This window comes from Amblyraja radiata, chromosome 25 (genome assembly GCF_010909765.2).
Source record: "Amblyraja radiata isolate CabotCenter1 chromosome 25, sAmbRad1.1.pri, whole genome shotgun sequence".
NCBI lineage: Eukaryota > Metazoa > Chordata > Chondrichthyes > Rajiformes > Rajidae > Amblyraja > Amblyraja radiata.
In genome coordinates, this window is record NC_045980.1 from 21,784,008 (window position 1) to 21,811,359 (window position 27,352).

Here is a 27,352-nt window from a genome sequence, read left to right on the forward strand (position 1 = left end):
TCCATTTCCATCTGATTACACTTCTAGTGGATGTCCATTTACATGTTCCATTAATAAAACAACGAGATTGGGGACATTTCTACAACCTGTCAAAGGGAATTGGGGGGGGGGGGGTTATAAATAGTCAGTGAGGTAAACAAACATAATAGTTGAGTGGCAAATGACAATAGTGCTACCTTCCCAATATTTAACTGAAGGAAATAATGTGTTATCGGGGCTGTATGTTGTGACAGACAGCCTGACACCTTGCATGTAATTTTAATATTACATTTAACCCATCCCCCTGGATATTCTGGATTAATAAATTAAGGTTTTGTCAACTAATTACAAATCAAGCTAATTACAAATCAATAACATTAGCCAACTCCGAAACATGAAGCGCTGAGCATTGGGATCCAGACATCACGGACAACTGGCCTCAGTTCCCCGCTCACATCTGGCAGTGTTCTCCGTCTGAACCAGGGGCCGCGGAGCGTTTTTGAAAGCGGGGAGGCTGAGCGATCACTGATCACTGGCCTTGGGGGTACCCAGTGAGGGAGTGGAGCAACCGAATGGGGAGAAGGCGTGGAAGGGGGGTGTCCCCCCTCCCAGGGTAGGGACTTTTGAAATTTGATGCATTAAAATCATGTTTTAGTGTATTGTAGAGGTATGATTTCAATGTTTTTGTATGAAGTATTTTTAAGAGGTAACTTTTTAAGGGGTAACTTTTTCCACACAAAGGGTGGTGGGTGTATGGAACAAGCTGCCAGAGGAGGTAGTTGAGGCAGGGACCATCCCAACATTTAAGAAACAGTTAGACTGATACATGGATAGGACAGGTTTGGAGGTATGGACCAAAAGCAGGTAGCGTAGCTGGGACATGTTGGCGGGTGTGGGCAAGTTGCGCCGAAGGGCCTGTTTTCACACTGTATCACTCTATGACTACATTATACCTCCACCATGCACGAATACTTCAAAATCAAGTGATCGTGTTTTATTGCCATATACTCAAGCATAGAAACATAGGTGCAGGAATAGGCCATTCGGCCCTTCGAGCCAGCACTGCCATTCAATATGATCATGGCTGTTCATCTACAATCAGTGCCTCTTTACTGTTTTTTCTTCATATCCCTTGATTTCGTTAACCCCAAGAACTAAATGTAACTCTCTCTTGAAAACATCCAGTGAATTGGCCTGCACTGCCTTCCGTGGCAGAGAATTCTACAGATTCTCAACTCTCTGCATGAAGAAAGTTTGTCCTCATCTCAGTTCTAACAGGCCTACCCTTTATTCTTAAACTATGACCCCTGGTTCTGAACTCCCCCAACATCAGGAAAACTTTTCCTGCAATTACAGTAAGTGAAAATCTAGCAGGCAAGCAGGATGCTTTCTCCAACCACTCCCATTTGAAGTCCACTATCTTCCACCGTTTCTACCCAGTGCATGGTACTTCCTTCCAGCAGCCACTGGTTGTCCTCCAGGATGCACCGAGCCGCAACCTGATCCATGCCGGTCACCTGGGCGAATTCGGCACAGAGACTCTCACGGCAGCGGCGCAACGCTTCCGACGCCTCCGACAGCCCGGGACTCTTGCACTGAGGCTGTTCCATGGCCGGAGCTGCAGTGAGCGACTCGCCAGCCCCGCTTCCCGTCCGCATCTGTCCCCGCCGCTGCTTCTGCTTTCAACACCCGTGGCCCATGCAGTCGATATGAGTTTTGAAATTTTCGTTGATCACAGAATTTCTCACAACAGAGCGTGAGAAATTTGTGATCAGCATGAGATTTTGGCGAAATGCGTGATTCTCACGCTCAATGCATGAGAGTTGGCAGCTCTGCCTCTCTATCCCCCTCGCTCCCCCCTCTCTCTCTCCCCCTCTCTCCTCTCTCCGTCCCCTTCTCTCTCTCTCCTCTCTCTCCCCCTCTCCCCTCTCTCCTTCCCACCTCACTCTCCACCTTTCTCTCTCTCCCCCTCTCTCTCCTCTCACCCCTCTCTCTCCCCTGTCTCCCCCTCTCTCTCCTCTTCCCTCTCTCCCCTCTTTCCCTCTCTCCCTCTCCTCTCTCCCCCCTCTCTCTTCCCCCTCTCCCCCCCACCTCACTCTTCCCCCTCTCTTTCGCCCCCTCTATCCTCTCTCGCTCCCCCTCCCCTCCCCTCTCTCCCTCTTTCTTTCCCCTAACTCTCCCCTTCTCTTTCCCCTAACTCTCTCTCCCCTTCTCTCCCTCCCTCTCTCTCTCCCCCTCTTTCTTCTCTCTCCCCCTCGCTCTCCCCCTCTCTCCTCTCTCTCTCTCCCCTCTCTATCTCCCCCCCTCTCTCTCTCCCCCTCGCTCTCTCTCTCTCCACACTCTCTCCCCTCTCTCCCTCCCTCTCCCCCTCTCTCTCACTCCTCTCTCCAACCCTTCTCTCCCCCCCCTTCCCCCCCATCTCTCCCCCATTTCTCCCTCCCACCTCACTCTCCCCCTTGCTCTCTCCATCCTCTCTCCCCTCTCTCTTTCTCCTCTCTCTTTGCCCCCCTCTCTCTCTCTTCCCCCTCTCTCTTTTACTACCCCTCTCTCTTCCCCCTCTCTCTTCCCCCCCTTCTCCCCTTCCCTCCTACCCTCTCTCTCCCCCCTCTCTCTCCCTCCCCCTCACCCCCTCTCTCTCTCTCCCCCTCTCCCACCTCACGCACCCCCCTCTCTCCTCTCTCTCTCCCACCTCCCCCTCTTTCCTCTCTCTCTCTTCTACCTCTCTCCCCCTCTCTCTCTCCCTCCTCCCTCTCCCCATTCTTTCCCTCTCTTTCCTCTCACGCCCTCTCTCCCCCCCCCCTGTCTCCCCGTCTCCTTCCCCTCTCTCTCCCCCCCCTCCCTTTGAGAGTCACTGTTCCTTTGGCACAGAGACTCTAACGGCAGCGGCGCACCGCTTCCGATGCCTCCAACGGCCCGGGACACTTGCACTGAGGCTGCTCCATGGCCGGAGCTGCAGCGAGCGACTCGCCAGTACCGCAAACACTCGCCAGCCCGGCAAACACTCACCAGCCCGCAACACTCGCCAGTCCCGGCTCCTCACATCTTTTCCCGCCGCTGTTTCTGCTTCCATCCGTCCCTCAGCCCCGACTCTCCAACACCCGCGGCCCATGCAGTTTATATGAGTTTTGAAATTTTTGTTGATCACAGAATTTCTCACGACAGAGCATGAGAAATTTGTGATCAGCGTGAGAGCGTGAGAATTTGTCCAAATACGTGATTCTTACGCTCAAAGCGTGAGAGTTGGCAGCCCTGAATGTTCTAATGGTGACCCAAGCTCAGTCACTTTGACACAAAGAAACAGGAAGGCCAATTGCTCTTCAGCTATCTTGGGAGCATGATTTGCAGAAGGCTATGTGAAAATGCTTGGTCATACTCATACATTGTAAGTTTTCCAGACGGAAACCACAAAACGAGATAGAGTAAACACGTTGGAAGCATTTCATATTTCAAAACAAGCAGAATAAATGTAAATGAATGAATAATTACAAAAATAATCATGCATAAATACAAAAATATTTGGGAGAATCAGGTTATAAATATAATTAAGGTATCAATGTAGTGAAATCAATTTCAAGCAATTATTCTTCAAAAATAGTTATCTCAGTATTTTTCCAATTTTCTCATCTTTTCCCAAAGGCGCAAATCTTCATGATGGGGTCCATTTATGCAAACAACTGCTACATACACCCCACATGCCCATTATTCTCAAATAAGCTTTGGGAATATGTACTAGCAGAATATTCGACTGCTTAGTACATCCCAGTCGTCCTCCCCACCCTCTAGTTCACACATACACAAACACTCGCACCCGCACAGGCACAGAGTAGTTGCTCGTCCAACAAAAGATATATATTCCTGACTTACTCTCACTCTGCAACTTGGAGACAATTGTAACACCTAGTTGAGGGGATTATGGCTTCTGCAGCCTTTACTAAGTATTAAGAATCTGACCATCAAACTTTATAGCAAATACTTGGTCACATAACTGGCTGCTATTGTAGTATTGAGGGAGTTCATGGCAAACTCAAGATGAAATCTTTGAATTCTCAGAAATGAAATCTAGGATTAATGCCTTTTACCAAGATTTCTCTTCATTAAGATATTTCTTAAAAGCTAACTTTCTGACCAATTGTTTGGCCATCCATCACCGCTTTGTTTCTTGAACATCCGTATTTGATTGCGTTTCTGCGAAGTGTTTCAAAACATTTTAACTTTTAAAGGACAATATAAATATAACTTGCAAATATCAACAAGACAGAAATAGGATTGGGTAATTTACATTTAAAAAAAATTCTTGATATCTCAGCCAAAAAAGAATGCTTCTCTATCATCTATATTTCAGGAAGATATGCATTCCTGCCTGCATTAACTGAATGAACTTACTGTTGAAAGATGGGTAGATTCAGTCTGAAATGTGACCTCCCAAATTAAATTGAGGTGTCAGTAACACTAATCGTTTTCTGCAAGTTGGAGCAGTGAGAGAATGCAGCTCTGATTCACCAACTTCCTCAAGATAAATGTTACCATTTTTCTTGGAGTTTCAGAAGGTCGAGTGTGACACAGGCATGCAAACTTGAGTGATACTCTCCTCTTGAAAACAACATCACATGTTGTTGACTTGTTTGATAGCAAAAGAGGTCCATTACATGCCCTGGTGGACACATTCAGGACCTCCTCCAACCCCATCTCTTGGAGTTAATTGTTGTTTATGTCCATCAAGAGCACATTTGCCAGAAAAATGTTTTAAACAGGCTGATCAGGTCACTTGCTGCACAAATGATTGCTACAATATCCAAGCTTAGGATGCTATAAGAAAGAAGAGCTGCAAAGTTCACACAGTTCTAACAAAGAATATGACATTCATAAAGATTTACAGCAGCTTACAGACTATGCCAAATGGTAGGCAATACCATGTGAGGAACAGGCATGCTTTGACATGCTCAATGCCTGAATAGCCTCATCTTTTATCACCAATCTGGAGAAAATGCAAACTGCTGACGACGTTCCAAAAGCTAATTGTCAGGCCCACAGCTCTGCAATAACAGACCTGTTTCCTCCCACATGCCTCCCTTCCCCCACTACTTCCTGTAAGGTCCAGTACTTCCTGTATTCTCATTTACGGTTTTTCTCTCGAAACTCTGCCTCAGCAGCATTATTAAAAAACACAGAAATAATATTTGAGAGTATTATTGACTCAAGAGTGATGGTTGTGTGAGTGTATTCCCTTTATTAATGCTGGGTTTACAAATGTAGAATAGATACACTGACAGGCAAACAAGCAATACATTAAAAAATGTTCACCTACTTGGTCTAATACATTCTTAATTTCTCAAATATTTCCTCTTAAGCTATAGCTAATTTACAATTTACCTCATATAAAAAGAGTTCACACTAATTTGCAGATTGAAGTGAAAACTGGACCTGGCAAAATAGTAATTGTGCTTAGGTTTAGGTTTATAATTATGTGTACCGAAGTACAGTGAAAAGCTTTTTTTGCATTTCATCCATTCAGATCATAAAATATTATAAAATCAAGTCTATACCTGCTAAGAGTAGGAGAGTCGGGGTGAATGATAGGTAAGCTCTAGCAGGGTTTCAGGAAGTTAAGTGGGTAAGATGGACTTAACAATAAATAAATATATCATGTTTTATTGACTAAGCCAGTAGGATAGGCTGAATAAATTATATTTATTCTAGACGAGGTATAGCACATAATTCTCCCACACTTTCGCCACCTCCAACGGGATCCCACTACTGGCCACATCTTCCCATCTCCACCCCTTTCTGATTTCCGCAGAGACCGTTCCCGCCGCAACTCCCTGGTCAACTCGTCCCTTCCCACCTACAGCACACCCTCCCCAGGTACTTTCCCCTGCAACCGCAGGAGATGCAACACCTGTCCCTTTACCTCCCCCCTCGACTCCATCCAAGGATCCCAACAGTCTTTTCAGGTGAGGCAGAGGTTCACTTGCACCTCCTCCAACCTCATCTACTGTATCTGCTGTTCCAGGTGTCAACTTCTGTACATCAGCGAGACCAAGCGCACGCTCGGTGATCGTTTCGCTGAACACCTCCGCTCAGTCAGCCTTAACCTACCTAATCTCCCGGTTGCTCAGCACTTTAACTCCCCCTCCCATTCCCAATCTGACCTTTGTTCCCGATGTTGGGGAAGTCCAGAACAAGGGGTAACAGTTTAAGGATAAGGGGGAAATCTTTTAGGACCGAGATGAGGAAAACATTTTTCACACAGAGAGTGGTGAATCTCTGGAATTCTCTGCCACAGAAGGTAGCGGAGGCCAGTTCATTGGCTATATTTAAGAGGGAGTTAGATGTGCCCCTTGTGGCTAAAGGGATCAGGGGGTATGGAGAAAAGGCAGGTACAGGATACTGAGTTGGATGATCAGCCATGATCATATTGAATGGCGGTGCAGGCTTGAAGGGCCGAATGGCCTACTCCTGCACCTATTTTCTATGTTTCTATGTTTTCTGTCCTGGGCCTCCTCCATTGTCAGAGTGAAGCCCATCGCAAATTGGAGGAACAGCACCTCATATTTCGCCTCGGTAGCTTATAGACAATAGAAAACAGGTTCAGGAGTAGGCCATTCAGCCCTTCAAGCCAGCACCGCCATTCAATGTGATCATGGCTGATCATCCAAAAATCAGTACCCCGTTCCTGCCTTCTCCCCATATCCCCTGACTCTGTTATCTTCAAGAGCCCTATCTAGCTCTCACTTGAAAGAATCCAGAGAACCGGCCTCCACCGCCCTCTGAGGCAATGATTTCCAAGGACTCACAACTCTGTGTGAAAAAGTGTTTCCTCATCTCTGTTCTAAATGACTTACCCCTTATTCTTAAACTGTGGACCTGGTTCTGGACTCCCCCAACATCAGGAACATGTTACCTGCCTCTTGCGTGTCTAACCCCTTAATAATCTTATATGTTTCAATAAGATTCCCTCTCTCCTTCTAAATTCAAGAGTATACAAGCCCAGCCGCTCCATTATCTCAGCATATGACAGTCCCACCATCCCGGGAATTAACCTTGTGCACCTATGCTGCACTACCTCACTTACACACCAGCGGTATGGACATTGACTTCTCTAACTTCAAATAGCCCTTGCATTCCCTCACTCTTCATCCCCTCCCCCTTTCCAGTTCTCCCACCAGTCTTATTGTCTCCGACTACATTCTATCTGTCCCGCCCACTCCCCGAACATCAGTCTGAAGAAGGGTCTCGACCCGAAACATCACCCATTCCTCTCTCCAGAGATGCTGCCTGTCCCACTGAGTTGCTCCAGCATTTTGAGCCTACCTTGTATTTATTCTCAGCTTTCTTATGCTAAACATGAGAAATAAAATCAATTGGTCTACCTTCGATTTTCCAGCATCTGCAGTTCCTTCTTAAATAAAATCAATTGGAAGAACTGGCTCAGGAATTCAACAAGAGGAAAACACCACACACAAGAGAAAATATACCGAAAAAGCAAGAAATCAAAAGGTTACTCCTATCATATTCTAAATAATTATTTGGAACACAATAATGGCATTAGATTGACTGGATAACTCAGGATATATAGCTGTATATATAACAATCTTATTTATTAATAACTGATATAATCTCACAATAAAGCAACAATTTGAGGATTTTGTACAATAATCAAGGATGAATTTAAAAACTATAGGAAAATTAATTTGTCTTTCAAACTCACTAACAACTCAATGCGTCCATTTACCATATACAATACATTGAGACAGCAGTACTCCAACTGGGTTCATTCCAACAGAATCATGATCAAATGCAACATTCCCATTAAATAAGATTATTTTGTAGCAGGATGTTCTCTGAAAAGTTCCCCGGTTTTGTGCTACTTGGTAGCAGCCTTGAGACTGACTATTCCATCTGAACTTGACAAACCCAGCAATACTTGAGAGATTCAGGCTGGATCAGGAGTGTTTATTCTATTAAAATAGTCAGGTTTGAATCAGGTTGTGCTGTGCAAGCCCACTTCAGCATTTTATCCAGATCAGGATATACTGCTTATATCCTATTTCCTCAATCAACAGGAATGTACATTTTTTCCTGCTTTTCTACAAATGTTTCTGGATCAGGCTGACTATGGAAAAAATGAGTAATTGGGCTCAGCAGGGGGTTGTATTGACTGTGGCCAAGTTAGATTTGGGTTGAATTTTACACCTGAACCTCACGAAGTACAAAATGTTCTGCAGTCCCTTCCAGTATGATCCAGTACAGATTTTCCTTCCTATCTACCCAATGAAAATCTGACACCAATACTGTCAAATTTAAATAGCTGCTATTGTGAAGGTGAGTCGAAGTTTGTGGTAAGTAATTAATGCACCACACAACTGGCCTCAGCGCTTTCAGGCTAGCTTCCTTTCTTATTTCAAGTGAGATACAATGTACACACAACATAAACCCCTTATTTCCTCTTCTAACCAACAACCACTCTGTACGATTAATGCAGACATAATGTGTAGGAAAGAACCGAAAATGCTGGTATTCTTTCTAGATGCTGCCTGTCCCGCTGAGTTACTCCAGCATTTTGTGTCTACCTTTAATACAGACATAATCTCCCTCACTTATCAAATGCCCACTCTACTCCTGGCAAATGCACTATGAGCAGCAAGTAACAGCTGTCCTAAAGAAACAATGCATTGATATACACCCATCTTCAACAACGTCAGAGCCTATAACCTAACATCTTTGTAAACATAATGTGCCTTGGCAGAGATGAAACTACTTATCATTTTTTATTATATAATTCAACCGCAAGAATCATTTGGTAAACTGAAGACCAATCTGGTTGTTTGTTAAACCTCTGGAGCAGAGACCATTACATTACTGCTTCAAAGGTAGCAGCAAATATAAATTAACTGCACTCTCATTATTGCTTGTGGAACACTGCTCCTGTAGCAATCGTATGCCACATGTTGGAAGAGAGGAGGGGTTTCTTGAGCCTGCTTTGTATTCCTTCTGTTCAAAAATGTCAGGATAATTCAAATTGTTCCATCTTGAGAATCTCATAACCTGGTACCAAATCAACAACCTTTCCCTCAATGTTAGCAATACAAAGGAGATTGTGATCAACTTCAGGAAGCAAAGCAGCACACACACCCTGGTATACATTGACGGCACCAAAGTAGAGACGATTGAAAGCTCAAGTCTTAGGAATAAATATCAACAACAATTTGTCCTGGACCAGCCACATCAAAGCAATGGCCCAGTAAGCATACCAATGCCTCTACTTCCTTAGAAGGCTTAGGACGTTTAGCAGGTTACCAACAACCCTCACCAATGTCTACAGATGCGCTGTAGAACGCATTTTAACGGGATGCATCACAGCATGGGTCGGGAACAGCTCTATCCAAGATTGCACTAAATTTCATAGTTGTGGCCGTAGGTCAGACCATCATTCAAACCAACCTCCCTTTCATTGACATCTACACTTCATGCAGCCTTGGCAAGGCCACCAGTATAATCAAGGACCAGTCTCACCTCGGTCACTTCTTCTCCCCTCTCCCATAAGGCAAGAGGTGCAGAAGTTTGAAAACACATATCTCCAGATTCAGAGACAGTTTCTTCCCAGCTGTTATCAGGCAACAGGACCATCCTCTCACCAACTAGAGAGTGGTCCTGACCTTCCATCTATCTCATTGGAGACCTTCGAACTATCTATAATCTGACAATCTGTGGAATTATTTGCCACGCCACAGAAGGCTGTGGAGGCCAAGTCAGTGGATATATTAAGGCAGAGATAGATAGATTCTTGATTGGTACGGGTATCACAAGTTATGGGGAGAAGGCAGAAGAATGAGGTTAGGAGGGAAAGATAGATTGATAGGCCAAATGGTCTAATTCTACTCCTATCACTTGTGATCTTATGACTAAACGTTATACATTTTATCCATTATATGTACACTGGATGGCTTGATTATAATCATGTAATCTTTCGGCAATTAAAAGCTTTTCACTATATCTCGGTACATGCAACAATAATAAACTAAACTATCAATATTTCATATTTTTCATAAAATTAATAAGGTTCTCTTTTAAATCAGTGTTCACTTTCTTGTCAACAAATGTTTGAAAAACTGTGCAGAAGCAATTTCAGCATCTGCTGTCTGGCACTTTAGGATGGAATATGCCATAGCAGTTCAAAGAGCTCCTTGGGCATTTCCGTTCCTGTGAATAAAATGCATGATAGATGCTTTACGGTATACATTACATGCAGAGAAATAATGCATAACACCATGCAAGGTTATTGTTAAATGTATAAAAAAGGAACTGCACTTTGACCATCAGGGTCTGTTACTGAAAGATCAAATTGGTAACTGGAGGCTGAAAATCTGAAGCTATTGGGTGGACAGGTTTAAAAAGGCTAAATTGAAAAAGGAATGTATCCAGAAATGCCTTTGTGCATCCTATAGCAAGCAATTCAATGGTATCAATATTGGGCATTTTATGGTTTATAGCCAGCAAAAGGCCCTAAAATCTATTTCAATCTTTGGTTTATGTTCTGGTCCAAGAATCATCAGAATGTGGATGAACCTGAAGAATGGTAACTAAAACTTTTTGAATGCTATTTGTTCTTAAAGCAATCAATTTTTAATAGTGAACCCAGGAAAGCACTAGGAACCTTGGAACCTGGGAAAGCACTACAGTATATAATATTTTTTTACAATCAATGGTCCAGGCCAATGTATTAATAAATCTGAAGAAGGGTTTCGGCCCGAAACGTTGCCTATTTCCTTCGCTCCATAGATGCTGCTGCACCTGATGAGTTTCTCCAGCATTTTTGTGTTCCTCCTATCAATAAGCACCCATTGGTTCATTTGTATGAGAGAGATACATGAATAGATGGCTGCAGGCCAAAACTGAAGGATTTGAGATGAAGGTAGACACAAAATGCTATAGTAACTCAACAGGACAGGCAGCATCTCTAGAGAGAAGGAATGGGTGACATTTCGGGTCGAGACCCTTCTTCAGACTGAAGGATTTAAGTTGTGAAAGGCTATGAATACATTTGTACTTTTCAATGGAAATATCCCTCAATTGACTTAATTGGGAGGATTGCTATAGATGATACACTAATTGTAAGAACATATTTCACTGTCATTAATAAAAGTCAGACCCTTTCTGCCAAAGGGTCTTCAACCTGAAACTGTTGCTGTTTCTCTTCCTACAGATGCAGCTGACCTGTTGGGTATTCCCAGTATCTTCAGCTTTTTTTGTTTTATTAAATTAGCCATATTACACAATTAACCAAATTCGAAGTTATCCCACTGAAATTTCATCCTTATTTGTACTTTCTTTCTAATAAATCTCTTGTGCCAAGTACCAAATAATTGGGTAAATAAACTCACATGGTAAGCAGTTTCTGTTATTATATTGTTGTTCGCATGGTAAGAATTTGTTTCAGTATACGGTGATGAAGAAAATCACATATTCACTGCCAATTGAATTCAAACCCTACAAGTACAGGTTTGCATTGGAAAGAGGCATTTTAAAACTGCTAATTCTCCTTTGCAATATCTTTAGAGTTCGCATGTAGCATTGAAGTAAAAATAAATGCATTAATTCTTTAAATTAATAAATTGGGATTTATATTATGTATTGCAAACTGCAGATGGACATTAGATAAAATGGCCTGCAGGTAAAGGTGCCGAATTAAAATTACAAAAATATTTGCTAATACAGGAAGTGATTTCAGCCATTTAAATTATATTCAAAAAAGCTTTTTTAACTTGTATGTGCCATAAATCCCAATATCGATGACTATAATTAGCATAACGTACTGCATCAATTTTATTCAATTCCCTCTGTAATATGTATTTCACTCTGGGCAGGACCCTATTCAATCTACATCACCATCCCAAGCAATACTTTATTGCACATATGAAAATTGCACGTATAGTCATGCATACACTGTTGAGCCTTTTCATGTAAATGTAAAATCGTTTTAATTTGTGCAAAGATCATTAGCCTGCAAATCATTGGTCCACATTACATTTTGCGTAAGGCAGTTAAGACCTTATGCAATCCCCCCACAACCTCGCCACCATAACGTTCAATATGGCAGTCTCTGTGGAACCCATTCTCTGTCTGCAGAGCTCCCCACGTTCATAGCCTTTCACTATTTATGCACATAATTCTGAAAAGATTAAAAGTCATGACATAAATTAATTTATTGAACGGCACATTTCCATTGCTACATCAACACAAAACTGCAACTGTGGTAGAAAACCAACTATTTGTTGGGGTTGATTTGTCGCTAGACATAGCTTGGATTCCTTCTAAACAAACTTTTTTTTTAAATTATACCGCTGAAACACATTGCTACAAATCACCAGCAGAGTCAATACTGAAATCTTCAATGACAGAATGTATATGTATAAGTATGATTCTATAAGCACATACACAGTTTTTTAAATAAAATTAGGAAACCAAAAATAATTTTAAGATAGAATTATTAAACAAAATCTTAATTCTGCTACTAGTTTTGCTGCAACCTGGCTTCAGATGGGAGATCTGTATCTGCTCTGCATATACTGGGGGAAAAAATTCAAACAGATTTTTCATCGTCTTTCAAACTGCATGTATTATTCTTTCCTCCCAAGTACACTTTGAATACATACAGTACATTATTATGATGATACACAACTTAGGCCTCTTATCTAGCTTAGATTAGGCTTTTTTATAAACCCTATGCACAAAAGTTGCTCGAGTTTTCTAACAGCAGTAGAACCACTGTTCATTAGTCATGAAATCCTTTCATGACTAATGAACAATACTGTTATTTGAAAATCAAAACAAAATTCTAATACAATAACAGATTCAACTTTGGTAACTCAGATTCTTACAGCAAATGGAATAAGAACAATATTGCATTTTTTAATTCTTTAAAAATATATCCACACACAGAGCAAGGAAATGTTAAAATGAAGCCAAAGCAGTTAATGAGGTTTATTAGAAAGAGATTGTACAGTTGGCACAGACAAGGGTTTTCTGGGTTACAGAAGATTTGATTTAAGGAACTCTGACGTTATTTACAATTTCCCATAAATTTTAAAGCATTTTTATGACAGAAAAGTTAGTTACAGACATGCAAATATCTTCAGAAATTATGGCATAGGGGTAGCAGCTACTCAATTCAAAAGAAAACGTAAAAATGGCTTACATGTAACCTCATGGCTGTAATTAAACCGATACATTTGCTTTAAGAATGAGGCTACAGACTGACAGCCGGAGGACACTTAAGGGGTTTGCTTCGGAAACGGACAAGGCAAATCTCTTTTATTAACACGTGAAATAAGTAATTTGTCTAAAAAAAAAACATAATTTCAATTTAATTTTTCATCCCATATCCTTTCCTCTTTATCCAGAATTGACATATACAAAAGAAAGTCCAGAATGGAGAATTTAAAAAATGGGTATACAGGAGAAGATGCAAAAAAAAAACCTCCCAGTAATACCGTCGATCCAAGGGCCCAGTGAAAATGAATTTAAAGAAATCAATGAGCCAGAAAATGGATAAAGGCCAGGCATCTGATGATCTACATCTCAGAATTTTGAAAGCAGTGATGTGAATGCTTTGATCATCATTAAAATTCTACAGATTTTGAAACGTTTCCTGCAAATGGATAATGGAAACGTTATGTTAACGTTATAGCCCCGAAGCTGTGATGGCGGCAGCAGCAGCAGCGGAGACCCGGCTCGGCACCGAAGCTGTGGCGGCGGCAGCAGCAGCAGCGGAGACCCGGCTCGGCACCGAAGCTGTAGCGGCGGCGGCAGCAGCGGCGGAGACCCGACTCGGCCCTGGAGCTGTTGCGGAGGCAGCGACCACCCGCGGAGTTTGAACCGTCACCTCGGCGCAGAGGGAGAACAAAGAGGGAAGAGACAGAGACTTTAAGATTTTCGCCTTCCACCACAGTGAGGAGGTGTTTGGTGAACTCACTGTGGTGGATGTTAAATTTGTGTTGATTGTGTGTTTTTGTCATTTTTTAAATTATATGTATGACTGCAGGGAAACAAAATTTCGTTCAGACCGAAAGGTCTGAATGACAATAAATCGAATCTAATCTAATCTAATCTAATCTAAATGGAGGGTAGCAAACTATAATTCCACTTCTCAAAGGAAGGAAAGTGAAAACAAATGATAGGGAGCTGCTTGCCTAACATAAATGATTAGGAAATTGCAGATAGAGCAAGCAATTAGGAAGGTAAAGAGTATGTTGGCCATAGTTGCAAAAGGATTTGAATATAGAAAGTAGGGATGTCTCACAACAATTATACAAGACCCAGGGCATTATATACAATTTTTGTCTATTTTTTTAAATAAGGATGTACTTGTCATGTAGAAAGTGCGGTGAGGGTTCACCAGACGGTCTTCTGAGATAGTGGGCCTATTATATGACAAGAGATTGAGAAAGCTAGGCAGAGGCAACTGAGAAAAGACCTCATTGACAAATATAAAATTCAAAGAGAGCTCAACAAAGTAAATATGAAAAGGATGTTTTCCCCAGTTAAAGAGTTTAGAACCAGGCTTCACGGTCTCAAAATTAGGAGTTGGCCATTTGACACCAAGAATGCTTGTTCTTCACACCCCAGCCATGGGAATCAGTCTATCGTGGGAATCATTTACTTCACTTCAACTCTGTGAAACCCCATTTTAAAATATTTCAATCTTCCTCATTCTTCCAAAGAGAGTAAATATGCAATTTGCTTAACATCTCCTCATATAATAACCCTGCTATCCCGTGATTTAATCTGATGAACCTTCACTACAATTCCTTTATCGCTCATTATACCTCTCCTTAGTTAGGGACACCAACCCTTATACCCATATTCCAAAGGCAATCTCACCAGGGCTCGATATAATTGGAGCAAGATGTCTCTGTTCCTGTCCTCATGCAATAACATACTGTAAGCCTTGCTGAGTGCTTGCGATTAACTCTTATGCAAAGATAGTGTTGTCGCTCCGAACATCTACATTTTCAAAAAGACGCAAAAACATGTCATATTTTTCTACCAAATTCATGACCTATATTTTTCCATGTTACATTATTTTTCCACTTCCTTACCAAACACACTTAACCTGTCCATATTCCTTGCAGCCTTTCAACCCATTACAACAACCAGTTTTGTATCATCAGCAAACCTGGATATATTACATAAGATTCCCCCATCAAAATCATTGTGGTCATTGTGAACAGATGTGTCCAATGCCAATCCTTGCAGCAATCCTCCAAACAAAAAATGCTGTACATTCTTCCCATGTTCATTCAATCCTCAAAGTCAGTATCTCACAATTTAATATTATTGAATAATATTTTATCAAAGGCCTTCAGGAAGTCCAAATAGGCCATATCAAATAATTTGCCATTACCCTGCAACTCATAACTTCAAAAAAACTTCAATCTAATTTGTCAAAACTGATATTTCTTTCAGGAATCAAACTTGACAGCCCAATTCAATTTCTATTTTATTTTACATTCTCAGGCATGTGAAAAGGGTGGAAACCAACAAGGGTTTTCATGCCTGGCTTATTGTCTGATGACTCCAGTCCAAGTCAGGGTCTGGTGCAATACCCTGTCCAACTGTAACATTTTCATTATTTTGCATGAAGTTAGACATGAAGAATCTTGATTGGGATAAGGAATTAAGGAGTGGGCAGTCGTAAACACGTGCAATTCTGGACCCTGCAAAAGTAACAACTTCAAGAAAGAAGTGAAGAAAAAGATGAGAAAAATGATCAAGTAAGAAAAAATGCATGAACATCAGGCTCAACCAGTATTCAAATGATTGGATTTCAAAACTCCTTTGATAACATGCCTGTTGTTTGTATGGCATTATTAAAAACAGAATTTAGAAAATCAATCCCCTGCATCACATAATCATTATCATGGAAACATGCAATTTTATCACTCACCAATTTTCTGGTTGAAGATCTTCTCAAAGGTCAATTCATCTCTTTCCTCCAAGTATTTTTGCATAACACTGCGTATACTGTAAATTAAGAATAAAACATATTGTTCAATTAAAGAGCATCATGTTGATTCTAAATCAGATGTATTTTACCACTGGCTGACATAATTAATTAATTTCTTAATGATATCTGATTAATAAATTATAAACGAAGGTTAAATGCTGTATTATACTAAATGCATCAGCATGGCCATAGAGTCATACGGCACGGAAACAAATCCATCGTTCAACTTGCTCATGCCAACCAAGATGCCCCATCTGTTATCTGACCTGCACGTATTTGGCCCATATCCATCCCAACCTTTCATAACCATGTAACTGTCCACATGTCTTTTAAATGTTGTTGTAATACTTGTCTCAAATACCTCATCTGGCATCTTGTTCCATATACCCACCACCCTCTGTATGAAAAATTTGTTCCTCAGTTCCCATTATATCTTTCCCCTCTCACCTTAAACTTATGTCCTCTGGTTCTTGATTCCCCTACTCTGGGTGAGACTCTGTGTATTCACTGTATCTATTCCCCGCATGATTTTATACACCTCCATACAATCACCCCCTCAACCTCCTGCACTCCAAGGAAAAGGTTCTACCCTGCCCAACCTCTTTCCATAGCTCAGGACCTCAAATCCTGGCAACATCGTCGTATCCTTGTATATGATACCTTTTTCAAAATAAAATGTTTTTCAATTTCTAATTCAGTTTTTCTACTTTGGTCACCCAACGTTACAATCTCCCAGCCAAAGCATAAGCTCTTAACTCAGTCTGATAATGCTGATCCAAATTTTACCCTTTTTGGTTTTGAGCCACTCCTTCCATATCCACTGGAAAATTCATGCACCCGTGTCCTTAATTACTCCCATGATCCCATAATGAAACTTATTCCAATCTTCATTTATCCTAAAGCACAAATGACCCTTCCCAAACCAACCCCACTCCATTGCTAACCAGTGTACTTGGACACCTTAAACTTTTTCTGCAGGTAAAGGTACAATATGGGAAATGGTGTACTATAGGAAATTACAACAGCAGAGAACCTCAGTCTCATTATCCACTGGATAATCATATTCTTCTGAAGAAAATTATTCTAAGTGGCCCAAACTACTAAACCTCCCAATTATTGATGGCCAATTAATTCATTCTCACTACTTTATTTAGATTATCATTTGATTTAACCAAATCTACCATAAATTGGACAAGAATAGAGCATTGCACTAGAAGTTAAAATACAAGGATTAAAGTGCTTCAGTTGTGATTTCTGTATTGATTACAAGATCAAATAGAGCTAACTTGAAAACATTAACAACAGGCTCCCAAAGGGCTTTTTTTAGATTTACTGGTATCTAAAAGAAGCCCATTGAGGACATCTTAATTACATCAATGAATTATTCGCTTCACTCATTCATCATCCAAAATTGCCGCCACCACCACTGCCAGTACTGACGGATCTCTAACCACCTAAATTTCCGTATTATAACCATATAACATATAACCATATAACAATTACAGCACGGAAACAGGCCATCTCGACCCTTCTAGTCCGTGCCGAACACATAATCTCCCCTAGTCCCATATACCTGCGCTCAGACCATAACCCTCCATTCCTTTCCCATCCATATAACTATCCAATTTATTTTTAAATGATAAAAACGAACCTGCCTCCACCACCTTCACTGGAAGCTCATTCCACACAGCTACCACTCTCTGAGTAAAGAAGTTCCCCCTCATGTTACCCCTAAACTTCAGTCCCTTAATTCTCAAGTCATGTCCCCTTGTTTGAATCTTCCCTACTCTCAGTGGGAAAAGCTTTTCCACGTCAACTCTGTCTATCCCTCTCATCATTTTAAAAACCTCTATCAAGTCCCCCCTTAACCTTCTGCGCTCCAAAGAATAAAGCCCTAACTTGTTCAACCTTTCTCTGTAACTTAGTTGCTGAAACCCAGGCAACATTCTAGTAAATCTCCTCTGTACTCGCTCTATTTTGTTGACATCCTTCCTATAATTAGGCGACCAAAATTGTACACCATACTCCAGAATTGGCCAGTATTAAGCTGTATTACTTTCAGCTTTCAATCACGGTAGGAGGTACTAATGCAAGATCTCATCAACCAAATACAAAAGCAATACCTGTCAATAATATTGCCAATCCTTTTCTCTGCAAGTTCTTTCACTGTATCTTTATCCATAGCTCTTCACATCCTGCCTCACGACTTACGTGTGTTCCCTCACTTCACAGTCAACCAATAACACTGAAATCCTTATCAATCCCTCTGCCTTTTAACTTCTCTGTTCATTTAGAAGCCTTTTCAAAATCCATCTTTCCAATGAGTAATTTTGCCTAAATTTGGCATTATTTTGTCTTTAATAAAACAGCCCACCTTGATTTTGTTCTGCTAAAACTGAACTAATTTTTGTATATAAATGCAGCCTCCTAATCTGCTTGTTTTCAATCAATAACGTTTTTTCACTTAATCCAGTAAATTTGTACACAGCAGATCGTGTCTCACTTACGTGATTGAGTTTTTTGAGGAGGTGACAAAGGAGATTGATGAAGGTAGGGAAGTGGATGTTGATAACATGGATTTTAGTAAGGCTTTTGATGAGGTATCCAGACGATCAAGATGTATGGGATTTCTGATCACTTTGTTATATGGATTCGGAATGGGCTCATTCATAGAAGACAGAGGGTTGTGGTGAAAGGTAGATATTCTAGAAGGTAAAATAGGCTGGAGGTCTGTGACTAGTGGAGTTCCCCAGGGATCTGTACTGGAACTTCTGCTGTTTGTGATATATACAAATCACCTAGACGCAAGTGCAGGTGGATTAGTAAGTTTGCTGACAACACCAAAATTGGAGGAGTTCCAGACAATGAGGGCTGTCAGAAGATACATTGGGATATAGATCAGCTGCTGAAATAAGTGGTGAAATGGCAGATAAAGTTTAACCCGAGTGAGTGCGAGGTGTTGCACTTTGGAAGGTTGAGGGGAGAGTATACAATTAATGACACAGCATTGATGTGCAACAGGATCTTGTAATCCAAGTTCATAGCTCACTAAAGGTGCCAGCACAAGTAGATAGGGTGGTAAAGAAAGCATTTGGGATGCTTGTCTTTATTACTAGGGGCATTGAATATAAGGAAGTGAGGAAGTCATGATGCAACTCTATAGGAGTTAGGTTATGCCGCATTTGGAGGATTGTGCGCAGTTCAAGTTGCCCCATTACAGGAATGATGTGGAAGCTTTGGAGAAGGCGCGGAGGCAGTTTACCAGAATGTTGCTTGGATTAAAGGATTTTAGATACAGGGAGAGGTTGGATAGACTTAGATTGTTTTCTCTGGAAAAATGGAGGTTGAGGGTGGACTTGATAGAAGTATATAAAATTATGAGAGACATAGATAGGGTAGACAGTCAGGACCTTTTTCCAGGGTGGAAATATCCAACACTAGAGGGCATAGTTATAAGATAAGAGGGGGAAAGTTTAATGGAGATGTGGGACAAGATTCTTTAAATATAGAGGGTGAGGGCCTGTAACGCATTGCCAGGGGTGGTGGTCGAGGCAGTTTAAATGGCTTTTAGATAGGCACATGGACTGCAGGGAATAGAGGGAAATGCATCATGTGTAGGGCAGATGAGATCAGTTCAGCTAGGCATCATGTTCGACACTAACATTGTGGGCCAAAGGGCCGATCCTGTGCTGTACTGTTCTATGTTCCATAACACAACGATGACATAAATTAATCCCAAGATTATTTTCAGAATAGTTCTGCTCCCTACGTGTAGTAAAGTCAAGAAGGCTTCAATGACCCAACAGTTTAGTGTGTTGTGCAAATTGCAAGGCATGCAATGATGATGGCATGATGATGTCAATCAGTTAATCTTGTCTCACACAGTAAATGGGAGAGAGTAATTTGCTTCTCCCAAGGAGGATCAAATCCATCATATTGTTTGTTTCTAATGGTCCAAAAAACAGAGCATTATTGAACTCATCCAGTGAAAGATCACTTGGTCATTTTTCCATTCCTTCCGGAGCCATGACCATGGATAATTCAAGATAAATAAGTCACCAAAGCCTAATGAAATGCAGCAGCAATTATTGAAAGGGGCCACCATCCAGAGAAATTGTCCACAAATTTTCATTAATTGTATGCAAATCATACACTGAACGAGAGAGTAGCCAATGCATACTTCTAATTTAAAAAAAGGGGGGAGATAAAATTGGAAACTGCAGACAGTTCAGTTTAATGTTGGAAGTGGATAAAATACAAAATTCATAGTAGATGATAAACTTAGTAAACAATTTGAAATACGGAATTTATTCAAAGACAGCCAACGTGGACTCATGCGGGTTAGGCAGCATCTCTGGAGAGAAGGAATGGGCGACGTTTCAGGTCGAGACCCTCCTTCAGACAAGATACATGTCAAGACCTAACAACATTTTGAAGAAACTATTAATTACAGTGGATGCAGCAATGGTAAATGTATACGATGGCTAGGAAGCTACATTTTCAAAGGCTTGATTTTTAAAATGTCATAAAGGATCAAAGAGCATTGCCACGATTGGAAATTAGTATTATAGGCCTTGCTTAAATTAAAGAAAGTTTTAAAAAGTGCTGTGCCTATTTTTCTCTTTTTACATTTATTAAAACAATATTGATATTTCTTTATTGGTGAATTTTCCCCACATTAGGACCTCAAGCTTTATGGTACAGACCAAGCTAGATATTCATGTCATTAACACCTGCTACAATAAAAAGTTCAGGTAGTTTCATAAAAGGAAATAAAGGAAAGATATTCTAGCAGACTGACTTTAATATCTCTAAGCTCCTGGTTCATGGGGATTCATGTTTAAACAAGAGTCCATTAGTGCCACTAAATGCACAATTAATTCCCCACAGAAAACTGCAGCAATTTTGGACAATGCTAGACTTCACCTTACATTCTGTTAGTTCTGGATGGAATTAAATATATCCGCACAAGACAATTCAAAGCAGAGAAAGGGAACACAAAATAAGACACAAAGTGCTGGAGTAACTCAGCGGGTCAGGGAACATGGATAGGTGACGTTTCCTGTTGGGACCCTCCTTCAGTCTGAAATAAATGTTGTTCTCTCTGCTGGTTGCCAACCTAACATGTTAAAAGTAAGGAAAACTTGCATATATACAACATCTTTCTTGTCACTTTCAGGACAAAAAGGGCTTTCCAATATCCTTGAATGTTCTTACGACATAGAACAATGTCACTTGGTCCATCGAATCAGAGTAATCCCATTCCACCGTTTATTTTCCTGTAACCTAATCTCTCCCACATGCCCATTAACTTCCTACACCCATGGTAATTTGCAGTAATCAATTAAGCTTCCACCCAACATATCTGGATTGTTGAACAAAAGCAGAGCAGCTGGGTGGAGCCCAGAAGTTGCAAGGAAGAACATGCAAACTCCCCACAGCCAACACCCGAGGTCAGAAATGAACCCTGGTTGCTAGAGCTACGACATAACAGTTTCATCTTTTACAGCCATAAATGTGTAGTTACTATTGCAGTGCGGAAAACATGTAAACTAAAGTGTGTACTGAAAGCTCTCACAAACAGTAGCAATGATAATGACACATAATATGTTTTTAGAATGCTGAACATTTTGGCAGCATTTTATGTAACAAAGTGTTCAATTTTCTGGTTCCTCCACACTCTCATTCTCTGTGGTTGTTGGTTGTTCCCCAAGTTATTAACATTAGAGCATCAACAAGGAATGCTTTGCTTAGTAGGATGGGTGCAGTTAGCACAGCCACACTGACCCAAACTCTATCCCAAGGTGCACCATCTTCCTCTCCCTAATCCAGGAACACAGAGGCCTAGTTTAACCAGGTTTAAATCAATACACACCACTGATGAAACTGGCTTTTGTTCTACCCATGGCTGTCACTTGTCAGATAAATTCACTATTGAAGAATGCAATAAATTCTTCTGTTTAAACAAATATCTCAATTTAATGTATCTTGAATCAACTTCATCTATTGGCGAATAGGCTATGTCACAAGGAACAAGTCATTATTTTAAAGTCGCAAATAATATTTAATTCCAGGCATGATGCATGAAGCAAACTTTTAAAATATACACTTGACAAATCTTTACAATTTTAAAATATGTTTGTATAATTTTTTGGGCACAGATAATGTACAGTGCCGTCCATAATGTTTGGGACAAAGACCTATAATTTATTTACTTGCCTCTGTACAATTTGAGATTTGTATGAGAAAAAAAATCACATGTTGTTAAAGTGCACATTGTCAGATTTTAATAAGAACCATTTTTATACATTTTGGTTTCACCATGCAGAAATTACAGCTGTGTTTATACATAGTCCCCCCATTTCAGGGCACCATAATGTTTGGGACACGAGGCTTCACAGGTGTTTGTAATTGCTCAGGTGTGTTTAAATGCCTCCTTAATGCAGGTATAAGAGAGCTCTCAGCACCTAGTCTTTCCTCCAGTCCTTCCATCACCTTTGGAAACTTTTATTGCTGTTTATCAACATGAGGACCAAAGTTGTGCCAATGAAAGTCAAGGAAGCCATTATGAGACTGAGAAACAAGAATAAAACTGTTAGAGACATCAGCCAAACCTTAAGCTTACCAAAATCAACTGTTTTGAACATTATTAAGAAGAAAGAGAGCACTGGTGAGCTTAATAATCGCAAAGGGACTGGCAGGCCAAGGAAGACCTCCACAGCTGATGACAGAAGAATTCTTTCTAAAATAAAGAGAAATCCCCAAACACCTGTCCGACAGATCAGAAACACTCTTCAGGAGTCAGGTGTGGATTTATCAATGGCCACTGTCTGCAGAAGACTTAATGAACAGAAATACAGAGGCTACATTGCAAGGTGCAAATCACTGGCTAGCTGCAAAAATAGGATGGGCAGGTTAAAGTTTGCCAATAAGTACTTAAAAGAGCAACCACAGTTCTGGAAAAAGGTCTTGTGAATAGATGAGACAAAGATTAACTTATATCAGAGTGATGGCAAGAGCAAAGTATGGAGAGGAGAAGGAACTGCCCAAGATCCAAAGCATACCACCTCATCTGTGAAATACGGTGGTGGGGGTGTTATGGCCTGGACATGTATGGCTGCTGAAGGTACTGGCTCACTTCATTGATGATACAACTGCTGATGGTAGTAGCATAATGAGTTCTGAAGTGTATAGACACATCCGATGTGCTCAAGTTCAAACACATGCCTCATTGGCCGGCGATTCATTCCATAGCAAGACAATGATCCCATACAACAATATTGTGCTCAAGTTCAAACAAATTCCTCAAAACTCATTGGCCGGCGGTTCATTCTACAGCAAGACAATGATCCCAAACGTACTGCTAAGGCAACAAAGGAGTTTTTCAAAGCTAAAATATGGTCAATTCTTGAGTGGCCAAGTCAATCACCTGATCTGAACCCAATTGAGCATGCCTTTTATATGCTGAAGAGAAAACTGAAGGGGACTAGCCCCCAAAACAAGCATAAGCTAAAGATGGCTGCAATACAGGCCTGGCAGAGCATCACCAGAGAGGACAGCCAGCAACTGATGATTTCCATGAATTGCAAACTTCAGTCATTGCATGCAAATGATATGCAACAAAATACTAAACATGACTACTTTCATTTACATGACATTGTTGTGTCCCAAACATTATGGTGCCCTGAAATGGGAGGACTATGTGTAAACACTGCTGTAATTTCTACATGGTGAAACCAAAACATATAAAAATGGCCTTTATTAAAATCTGACAATGTGCACTTTAACCACATGTGATTTTTTTCTATTATAAATCTCAAATCTCAAATTGTGGAGGACAGAGGAAAATAAATAAATGATTGGTCTTTGTCCCATACATTATGGAGGACACTGTATATATAATTTAAAATGTTATGCTTATCAGTGTGAACAACTCACGCACACCAGTGTTAACATCATTATCTCATAGGTCAAACATAGCGCATTAGATTTCAAAACAAAGCTGTCTTTGGCCTGTATAAGATCTGAGGACTGCAGAGGAATTTTTACTCAGGTGCTTCCAAATTTAGGTCTGGCCCAACCAGATGTTGAGAAACGCTCCTTCTAAAATTCTTTATTCATGAAAAGCACAAACAGATACAGAGCAGAGTCTCATTATTCCAGCCTTCAATATTCCCCGTTATTCCCACCATAAAGATATCAAAAATATCCAACAGTCATTGTTTTGACCTCTCCAAACTATATTAACACTGGAAGTGTTCTGACTCATGAATCAGCTGGCTATATTAAATGTAACCCATGAAAAGTGAATGCATTCATTTGTGCTGGGATATAGTCCCACGGACACCAGCGACTATATGGTACCTTACCAAGTGACTATTCTTCACTTAATTTGAATCATTTTCAACCACAGAGAGAACATTATCTGCCACATGTTCCAGCAGAGTACATCGGGTAACTAGAAGTTAAGAATCTTGGCTGACTTTTTCAATCCCTTGTCTCTGACCACTGACATTAATTTTACAACCCCACATTAAATCAGCATATTCCATAGACTAGATACCCAATCTGTGACTTCAGGTCTGCATTATTTACTGCTACGTTTCTAATCACAAATCCAAAGGGGAAAAGGTGATTTTAAGTAAAGTTAATCAAAAGCTAAAAAATAAAGTATTCCAAACTATCCCAGCAAGGGCAGAATATATTCGGACTTTCATTAGCTAGAGAGCTCTTCATAATTCATGACGTTGCAGGAGTGAGTTAAGGGCTTTTCAGCTTGTGAAAGCACATCTGTCATTTACAGAGATTCAAATAATATTATAAACAGAGGTTCTCTGCAGGAAATTGCATCTTTTTTTCCCCAACAAATTAAGGGATTTTTTTCAATGATTGAAGGAGAAAGGTATTAATTGCATGAATATGTTTTATCTCAGGTGGACAAATATGGACAAGAGAAAATATTTTATCACCAATACTTAATTTACAACATCTGAAGAAATGCATGGCTACTTTGATATAAAACTAGAAATAATATGTTGTCTCATTCATTTTGGAAACCAATTTCAACAACTACATATCCTCTGCAAAATCCGCCATCTCATTAATTTCCTGCAAATACATCAATCCACAATTACAATCACAATTAATCAAACTGAGAATTTGATCAAAATTCATGGTGGGTCTCTTTGGAGGAAAATTGAACAACTTTAAATACTTTAAGCCTGCACAGACACTACATATAACAGATAATCCAGACCTTTTCTATAGTTCAACCATATATTTTAATCAAACACTCAATCATATACTATATGCAACACCATATTTACAGGTAGCTCTGTTCTTTGAAGTATTTGAAAATAATTAGCAGTAATGTAAGCAGATTTCACATCAATTTACTGACTTAAACATTTAGTCTTAAAAGGCCAGGTTGAGTTAGTTATTGAATACATACAATTTAACAAAATGCATTCACACACAGACATCAATTAATTTCATTTCCCAATGTTCTTGATTTCATTTAAATTTCCAAATAGTTATCCTTCACAGTTAAGAAACAGCATATTCGTAAAGGTTCTCATAATGCAGGTTGCATGCTTTGCTTCATGGTTATGTTTGTTCAGATCAGACAGGAAGGAAACGTAGAGCCCACACAATCGTGTTACTCCTAGCATGAGTGGCCTATTTTCAAAAATAAAATGTATGTAGATTTTCTACTAAAAATTAATTTTGGTGCACAATCTACACCAAATTTTGCATTTGGTATTATATAATACCACATTCATATTTAATCCTACTTAATATAAGCTTTTTCACAAACAAATAATTCACATAATTCAGACACTGAATGAAGGCCTAATCTTAAATCCTGCTAACAGTGCTATCTTAACCAAAAAAAAAAAAATTTACCACCTTCTCCAATGTATTTACAAAACAGTTTCATTAATTTATATTGATATTAATCAAACACATTGATTAAAAAAATAAATTTACCACCTTCTCCAATATATTTACAACAGTTTCATTAATTTATATTGATATTAATCAAACACATTTAAATAGAATTCTTACTGGAATGCATAATTGCAGACCATGACAGAAACGCATATGATGGTACTAAAGGTGCAAAATAAATTATTTTAACCTTTATTATTTTGTGTTTGCATACACTGTCTGCAATAGGAAAATATATTTCTCGATTTTAAAAGATATCCATGACCCAGCTAGCACGATATCTAATCACTTAATTCAAGTTTTCCTTTAGATTAATTTAAATGAGATAATTTTAAAATAATTAAGCAATAAAGAAGATAATTTTACGATTCATTCAAATTGTGATATCAACGACGGGGATGCAGAAAATCTCTCGAATTCCACTCTCGATCTAATCCTGTCAGATTTACACACAGATTGGGCACATATGATCGCTTAAGCTTATGTTTTTTTTAACAATTGAGGTTTGCAGATGTTTTAGAATGAACTGTTTTCGCGAATTCGTGCAATAAGTGACAGCTGCTGCTGCTGTTGTGTTTTGATGGTGCAACGCCTGTCATGACAAACGGGGTGTATTTTTTAAATTCGGATATGGAGGCATTTTACCCTTCGTATTCGTTCTTTCTTTCGCTCAATCCTTACCTGGGCTCTGGAAGTACAATTTTCTTGCTGGCTCTGGCAGCTGGAGTCGATTTGCTTTTCTCCATCGCCATTAAATAGCTCACATCAGCCAGCACTGCCTCCAGGTCCGCCATCTTGCCGGGAGAGACAGCAGCGAAGGAGCCGCTGAGAGGGCGCGAGGCGAGGGACGCGGGCGCCCGCTGCACCCGGAGACCGGCACAGGGCAGGGAGAGGGGCGCTGACACTACCCCGGGAACAACACTGGCAACCCCGCTCCAGACACGGGGACCAAGCGCTAATCAGGGAGCTAACAGTCAGAAACTCTCCCCAACTCACTCATCTGGGGAGCTGCCAGGCTTCGGCCCTCATTCCTGGAGTAGGACACCTCCAGAATAACACTAAAGATCCACAGGTCTTCTCCTCTGCAACAGTGTTTATTTCGTCTCTCTTTCCTTGGTACACTCTGATGCTCTCGGTTGTACAGTGGTCATGAGCAGAGACTGGAAGCTTTTCACTTCCTCCTGGTGTCAAGGAAGGATCTCTTTGAAAACGTGGAACTGGAACGCTTCTAGTTTTCCTCAGAGGCCCCTGGATCGGGTCAATATGCTGGCCGAGGGTTCATCTGCACGGTAGAGGAATTTAACAGCGTTATCTTTAGAAAAGTACACAATGGGAGGCAAACCAAAATAAACGATCTTCACTTGCTATGCCTTTGAGGCTGGAGGAGCCAGCGAAGTGCGTTTCTGATTTAAAATG

The 27,352-nt window shown here is 40.4% G+C and overlaps 1 protein-coding gene across 2 annotated transcripts in view; it reads right to left on the bottom strand.

Moving 5' to 3' along the window:
* The window catches only part of grk3 (G protein-coupled receptor kinase 3), a 194,948-nt gene extending 167,608 nt beyond the window's left edge, over positions 1 to 27,340 (bottom strand). For both annotated transcript variants that reach the window (XR_004415706.1, XM_033043388.1), the window contains exons 1-2: positions 26,618 to 27,340; positions 15,926 to 16,002 (exon numbers count right to left, since the gene is read on the bottom strand). Coding sequence is in view for 1 of the 2 variants with exons in the window: in XM_033043388.1 (XP_032899279.1) it covers positions 15,926 to 16,002; positions 26,618 to 26,730 (190 nt within the window). In the remaining variant the exon portion in view is untranslated. The remainder of the gene's footprint in view (positions 1 to 15,925; positions 16,003 to 26,617) is intronic.
* Positions 27,341 to 27,352: the final 12 nt, after the last annotated feature.